This window comes from Takifugu flavidus, chromosome 18 (assembly GCF_003711565.1).
Source record: "Takifugu flavidus isolate HTHZ2018 chromosome 18, ASM371156v2, whole genome shotgun sequence".
In the NCBI taxonomy this organism is placed as follows: Eukaryota; Metazoa; Chordata; class Actinopteri; order Tetraodontiformes; family Tetraodontidae; genus Takifugu; species Takifugu flavidus.
Window position 1 is genome coordinate 12,184,604 of NC_079537.1, and position 7,327 is coordinate 12,191,930.

At 43.7% G+C, this 7,327-nt stretch overlaps 2 protein-coding genes across 3 annotated transcripts; both read left to right on the plus strand.

The window, feature by feature from the left end:
* The first annotated feature begins 224 nt into the window (after positions 1 to 224).
* On the plus strand, positions 225 to 3,960 carry tsen54 (TSEN54 tRNA splicing endonuclease subunit). Its single transcript, XM_057014062.1, has 12 exons — positions 225 to 737; positions 1,059 to 1,217; positions 1,367 to 1,430; positions 1,520 to 1,603; positions 1,704 to 1,802; positions 1,886 to 1,938; positions 2,111 to 2,218; positions 2,439 to 2,826; positions 2,905 to 3,040; positions 3,111 to 3,171; positions 3,426 to 3,539; positions 3,759 to 3,960. The coding sequence occupies exons 1-12, from the start codon at positions 682 to 684 to the stop codon at positions 3,907 to 3,909; spliced, it is 1,473 nt and encodes a 490-aa protein (XP_056870042.1). The 5' UTR covers positions 225 to 681; the 3' UTR covers positions 3,910 to 3,960.
* Positions 3,961 to 4,101: 141 nt separating this feature from the next.
* LOC130514464 (5-hydroxytryptamine receptor 3A-like) lies at positions 4,102 to 7,220 on the plus strand. 2 transcript variants are annotated; one of them, XM_057014065.1, is made up of 9 exons: positions 4,102 to 4,556; positions 4,631 to 4,794; positions 4,917 to 4,961; positions 5,040 to 5,149; positions 5,686 to 5,858; positions 5,943 to 6,103; positions 6,165 to 6,375; positions 6,445 to 6,603; positions 6,671 to 7,220. In XM_057014065.1, the coding sequence occupies exons 1-9, from the start codon at positions 4,517 to 4,519 to the stop codon at positions 6,925 to 6,927; spliced, it is 1,320 nt and encodes a 439-aa protein (XP_056870045.1). In that variant the 5' UTR covers positions 4,102 to 4,516; the 3' UTR covers positions 6,928 to 7,220. The 2 variants fall into 2 exon arrangements, with proteins under 2 accessions (XP_056870045.1, XP_056870046.1); XM_057014066.1 differs by having other exon boundaries at positions 4,634 to 4,794.
* The last annotated feature ends 107 nt before the right edge of the window (positions 7,221 to 7,327 follow it).

Genomic DNA, 7,327 nt, shown 5'->3' on the forward strand with positions numbered 1-7,327 from the left:
TGTAATGTTTAAACTAACAGATTGGATTTGCTCAGAGATACGTAAAAATACAAAGGTTATTGTGGACAAACAAGGTTTATTATTGTGAAAAAAATTAAGGTTTTTCTGACTTTTTCTAACTTTTCATTCTTAGAGTACGGTGGCCGAGAGGTGCAAAACACTTTAACAATCGGATGAAACAAATTTACAGATGAAACAAATTTACAAATGACGGACCCCATATTTATTTCCCAATATTTATTTCTAATAATGTATATACAGTAATTTATCACATTTTGCTACACCTTTTAATCCAATATAACCTGCAACACTAGTAAGAGATGCAAGTTTTCCAACAGACTTTAGCCTTGAGATGGTAGTTTAATTCCGATTAAGTGGGAAATTCTGTCAAATTAATTGCATGAAGCACCAAAGAGATCATGTAAAATACCCCTACACAAGAGACATCATCAAGGGCATCTTTTCTGGAAATTTAAATTACATGTGAACAGCCTGAAATGCTTAAATAATCATCGGACATTCAAGTGAATCGTTTACAACAAAAATATTTCTTCCAGAGAATGACTGGCAGTGCTTGCCAAGGTCAGAGAGCGCCCCTGCTGGTCGCTTTTCCGGTTTGACCGGAACCAGACGGGCGGTAGGACCCGGAAGAGGAGGAGCTCCGCTCAGATACCCGGAAACATGTCGGACCAAAACACGAAGGACGTGGAAGAAAAGCTTTATAGTGAAATTTTAAGGTCTGTTTTCTTTTAAAGTAAATAGTATTTGATTTTTAATCCCAAAAATACATATTGTGTAATTAACTTTGGTAGAATTTTATGTTTTCAAGCTGTTTTCCCTTCTGTCTTCGCGTTAGCTGGCAAAGTTTTGAGGTAGTTTGACAAGTAACACCTTGTTTTTTAAAATCGGTATCGTGGTTCTGTACTCCAGCTAGGTTCCATCTCAGGGCCCGTCAGTGACAGGGATTCGTCCATTTTACGACAACATTTTTAACATTTTTCTTTCCCATTAGTCAGTGAAAGTAAACCTGAATCTGAACATCTTCCTTTTATCAACAGTCCCTGTGAGCTGTTTGCAGCCCGGTCCAGGAGTCACAAAATCCCAATCAGAGGCCAGAAAGATTTCTTCCCCAACGACTCAGAGCAGCAAAAACAGCGACTTGAGCAGAGTCTTAAGGAGCACTGGAGCCTTTTAGCAGAGGAGCGAGTGGAGAGACTGTGAGTAGCATCAGGTTTTACCATATATTCAAGCACTCTTTTGAATTTCATTACAAAAACAAAAGCCAGTCACCAGATTTCTCTTACTTAGCTGATCCAGTGGCTCAACTGTGCGCTGAAACAGAGATCATTTCATTTTTTTATGACAGAAGAAACCTTGCCAAGGCCAACTGGATCCCAAGTGAGCAGATTGTAGAGCTTCAGACTCCAGCTGTAAGTACAGTGACAAACTGCCCAGTTTGTCTCTTGTTATGAAGGACTTTCCAGTGTGTCTCCGAGAGTTTGAGAGTGATTTTGCGCAGGGCAAGTTTTGGCAGACAATGGGCTTCTCTTCTGAAGGCAAACAGCGTCTCCTCCCTGAAGAAGCTCTCTACCTGATGGAGTGTGTGAGTGCTCCACACAGCCCGAGATAGCCTTTTAATATCACTTCTAATGTCAGTGTGTTCTTGGTGAAACAGTGGATTCACAGGCCTGTTGTGTGTCCAGGGAAACCTGCAGGTGTTTTACCAGGACCTGCCGTTCTCCATCCAGGACGGGTATGAGAGCTTTCTGTCCCCGAGCACAGTGAGCCTCCAGCAGTATCAGGTTAGGGTTAGGGTTCAACCAAGGTCTCCTGAATGAGCACAGCATTGCAGAACTTTTTCACTCACTTTTACCCCCCCACAAAGGTTTTTGCGCATCTGAAGCGGCTCGGCTATGTGGTGCACAGATTTGATCCCAGGTAAAAGAATCCTGATGCACATTTTTGTTATCACAGTGTTCCACGGCGTCGACACTCACCCCTTGCTTTCCTTTTGTCTGCCACTTGGCATTTTACTGAGATCTTGAGAAAGGAGGTATGTGTTGTTTACAGTTCAAATCTCTCACGATGTGATGTGTTTGTGTCCTGGCAGTTTGGTGCCGTCGTCCTACACGAGACAACTGAACCTGCCTCTGTCACGAGACAGAGCGGGGAGGCAGCTGAAGCGGAAGCGCAGCGCCAGCCCACCCGCTACGTCCAGGTGAACACAAACCGAGCCCCTTTGTATCTTTTGTTTGCATGTCCGAATCCTGATTTCATTTTCGTTGCTGATGAAATCAAGCTCCAATTATGCAATTTGATGTAAAATTATTAACAGGGAAATTGTGTGGTTTGGGTTAAAGTGGCGATAAAGTGGTGTTGACATTTATGAGATGAAGGGCCGAGGAGAGATTTTAGAAGTTTTTTTTCCCTTGCTGCAGTCAAGCTGAAGAACAGAGCCAATCCACAGGTGACAGAATGCAGGAGGATAAAACACACCTGGCTGCACCTGCAGGGTCCTCCGGAACTGCCCGCAGAACCTGGTGGGACACAGACGACCACATGGAACGAACCAAGCGCCAGCCTGATTCTGCTCCCCCTCACTGGCGTTTCAGCTCCATCCACTTTCCTGACCTGGGCTCCACAGAGACCCCTCTCTTGACCTCACCAGATCCCTCTTTGCTTCCCGGGCCTTTTCCTGTAGGGGGCTGTGATATCGCCCCCTGGAGACAGAAAATAAACCTGCGCAAGGTGAAGATGTCTGCGAAGGATCAGGAGAGGGACGAGGACAAGCACAGGCACCAGAGGGACATCAACAAGGACAGAGAGGTTAGTAGAATGCCTTAAACCTGTGACATAATTGTAAGCTTTGTTAGACCTTTCTACGTGTTTGGTGTATTTTTGAAGGTCCAGCAGTGCAGAAACTGGGCAGAATATCGAGAGCTGCTGGTGAGGAGGGGGAGAAGGCCAACACGTCGACACGAGTGCCTTTGGAACAGGGAGGTCACACCCTTACATGACCCACGGCATCCGATCCCCACGGGTGAGATCACACATTTGAACTCTGGAGGAAGTTGAAGTTTCTGATGGTTGAGCTCTTCTGTTTTTGCCAGCGGAGCTGTTGGAAAAGATCCGTGTGACCCAGTCTACACATTTGCTGGAGGGGGCGTCCAGGTAACCCAGATTTGATGGTTTATTTAAAGGTTGTTGAGAATTCTGTAATTATCAATGAAGAATTTGATGTCTGCTTTAACTGTAAATACATGTATTAAAGCAAACAAATATTAGACTTAATGTAAATCTGTGATAATTAAGTTCTGTCTGTGGGACAAAGGAGCACGCCGCCGCGGCGCCTGTTGGTTTTGGCCCTGTCTTTGCTCAGGCTGATGAAGTGTGCTTTGAACCCGTGCCTCTGTTTGTGTGGTCAGCATAAAGGGTTCGGACGAGTGGAGGATCTGTTTCAATGTTTACCAGCCTGACTTGGTGGCAGGCTTTAAGAAGAGCAACCCGGGGAAACCGTACACCCGCATGTGTGTGTGCAGGTGAGCACACAGACAGTTTGTTTAAGGTTGACCAACAGGAAATTAGTTCAGTTTAAGCACCGTTGTGGTGGCTGCTTCTGACATCTGTGAGCAAGCACATTAGACATGAAGATTGTTGCTTAGCAATAATTAATGTTTATTTGCTGGTTAAATGAAATCATTTGCGTGGCCTCGTCTTGACAGTGTTGATGTAATAAGGGGTGATTTTCCTCCCTGTAGTTTCGACGGTCCCGTTCCCGACCTGCGGGCTATCAAGCTGCTGACCTTCCAGAGCGGAGACGTCCCCGTGGTCATTGCGGTCGTGGACCAAGGAGACATCTCCTTCTACACCTTTAAAGACTTCCAGCTGCCAGTTGACGTGTACCCATAAAGACCATCTGCTGACTCGAAAACAACAAAATAAATAACATTTTGTGTCACAGAGGTGCTGAAATTGTGTTTTTTCTGGCGCTTTCTTTTAAAATTGGTCTGTTTTCTTTTTCTGGTTTAAAGAAAACCTGTGTCGACTAGATACAGGAAACTGGTGACAAAAACAGAATATCTGTGTATGGTACTTTTGAACCCAAACTGTCTCTTCATTATTCTTTTTTGGTCATGAGTGGGGTGTAATGGTGGTGGGAAATTTTGTAGATGCTTGTAGATCTTTGGAGATGCTAATTTCCCTGGTGGACACCCCCTAAAGGGATCAATAAAGTACTCTTGAATCTTGAATCTTGAGTGTACAGCGGTGATGTGCTGATATTAAAGTGTTAAAACACACTCTTGAATCAGCCTCTGTGAAGTGTTCAATACGGTAACGTAGCCCACATCTGAGCACATTCCTCCCACCAGCGTGTTCCTCTCATGTTGACTTTGTGCTTCAGCTGCTGGACGGCTATAAATCCCTCGGCCGTGCCTTTGATTGCATCCTTTCACGTTGGGCTGTTCTATTGTTGGGAGGTTTCGCTCACTTCCTGAGACAGACGGCCCTGAGAAGGATGGTGGCCCTGAGGGTTCTGGCCCTTCTGGCTCTGATTGGTGCGTGATCCATCCCCGATTCGTGATGACTCAGGTTTCTGTCGATTTAAAGCCTTTTTCAAATCTTCCAACAGCAGCCGTTTGCAACGGCGAGACGACCGACTGCTCCTATGTGGCTCTTATGAAGCATTTAAACTTAACATCCAGCAGTGAGCTGCCAGTCATGAGACCTGTGAAACACTGGACGACCCCCACCATCGTTCTCATCGACATGTTACTGGATGGCATTTTAGAAGTGGTGAGTGTTTATGAGCTTCTGTGTGATTGTAAAGGGGTGTGCGGCTGTTATTACACATAAACATTGTCCCTTAATGACATATTGTATGTTAGTGTTTACTACAGTCTTGTTTGTGCTCACAGGACGAGAAGTTTCAAACCGTCATGAGTCACATTTCTGTTTACATGGTAGGAAAAAGTCACTTCTAGTTCAGCTGTGGAATCACCGGAACGCCATTTGAGAAGGTGCCTATTTTCTTTCCTCAGAAGTGGAAAAATGAATTCCTTGCTTGGAATTCCTCTGTCTTCTGTGGAATGGAACTGCTGCCCGTTTCGTTGTCGCTGCTCTGGGTACCAGATATCGTCATCAGAGAGGAGTGTGTAGTATTGATTATCTCAAAAAACACCAAATCATTTTGTTTTGGGAAAAAACAATCAGTGTTCATTGAGTGCAGTCATGGAACTGAAGTCTGGGTTTCAAAGAACCTTCAGTCCTTAAACAGTAACCTTCATAATGGCTTGGAAAAGGTGAATGGCTCTGCAGCTTGTGAAGACCTTCTTAATGTGGATGCTGGTGCATTTTTATATCATCTCCAGCACAAAACAGAGCCAGTTACATAATTTTATTACATCCAGTCACAGGACACTTTAGGAAACAATTTAACCTAAAATTTTATTCTATAGAATATACATTTGCAGTGTAATATTAGTGCTCACGCAAGACATTTATTATAATTCCAACTCTTATTTTCTGACTAGATGTTGTAATACATATCTCTACCACTATGGGGCAGTAGTGAGTCACTGGTCAGCAGCATGAAGAGGATTCTGAATAAAACAAGCTAAATGAGAGTGCAGAGCTGATGTTTTTCTTCCTCTGTTTGTTAAACCTCACCCTGTCTCCTACCCTCAGTGTCTCGGATACTTCCAGCAACTATATGAGCCCTCTCGCCACCTTGTCATCCAACGGTTGGGTTCACTCGAGTTTGCGCCACGTGCTGACCTCCACCTGCAAGCTAGACCTCAAGTTGTTCCCGTTTGATATGCAAATATGTAACTTATCATTTGGATCCATGTCCTTCCCTGGTACTATTTGGCACATTAATAAGTCAATCTCTCCTTTTTAAGGAAAGTTGTAGTTATAATATCCTTTTTTTTGTTGACACACAGATGACATCATAAGTATGCGGGCGCGCACTAATGATTCGACGCTTTTTCGCCTCTCTGAGCAGACCATAGTGACACATGGAGAATGGGCTCTCAAAAATATTGATATTACCCTTATAAATGAGACCAAAGTCGGTTTTTCTCAAAGCGCGCTGGTTTACACGGTAAGAAACCATTATCATACCAGGTCGGCATGACGACTGAGCACAGTTTTAATCGTTTCAGATCACAATCCTCAGGAAACCTCTTCTTTACGTGGTCAATTTCATCGTACCCCTCTTCTACCTGCTGATCCTGGACTTGGCCTCCTTCTTCATCAGCGAGGCCCGAGGTGAAAAGCTAGGCTTTAAGATCACCATACTGTTGTCCATCTCTGTCTTACTGTTGATCCTGAAGGACATCCTTCCGTCCACGGAAGATAACCTGCCGATGATCGGTGAGTCCTCAGGTCAGGTTCGACTCCACAGAAGCTGAAGATGTTCACGTTTCTGGCCTTGATTTCCAGCCAACTTCTGCGTGGGCATCTTCGCCCTGGTGGGCATAAGTGTCTTGGAGGCCATGGTGGTGACCTTCTTATCTGACCTTGACGGTTATTGTGATCAGAACTCTCGAAGATTTGCAGACAGCTCCGTGGAGATTGAACTGAATGATGGCAGTCACATTGGTAAAAAGAAAGGTCAAAGTATTTTCATGGTTATTGTAAGACAATAAAACTCAATTTTCCTTCTCAGAGAACGATATTAATGCTGAGGTAAATAAGAAGGGCTCCCACCATCAGGAATGGCCCAGTGTGAGCAAGCTGCTGAATCAAATCCTGCAGGAAGTGAAGTCGGCACGACAGGAAGTCAACAGAGGAGCTCAGACGGGGCCCGGCTTCTACAAAAGAGTGGCTCACATCTTCGACTGTGTCTTCTTCACCTTCTATTTAATGACTGTTGTGGTTTTTCTGTCATACATGTATATAACATGGATTAATGTTTATAAATAATGATTCTGATGATTCCCAACATCATTATTGATGTGTCTATGATTGCAATGCCTGTTCCATTATTGTCTGGTGCGTTTTAGTAATCTGTGTTTGTTCTTTTGGTTAGCATAAAATTTTGTATTATTTACTAGAGATATCGATGTTCTCACACCCCAAAAACTTATTTTCGTTTAGGTTTTGATTTTTCTGAGTAATTTTTTTGTCTAAGTTAAAGATTTCCTTTAGTAATCACTCTTTGTGGGTGGACTGTCATTGAAGGTTTGCTTTGGTATAATGATATTAAACTGTTTGGCCTTTTTTCCAGGTCTTTCTTTGGTGCGTATGGTCGAATCAATAATGATTAATTGGTCTTTATTTGAGGATTTTATCGGTTATTCGTGGCTTAACGACAGATTGAAGT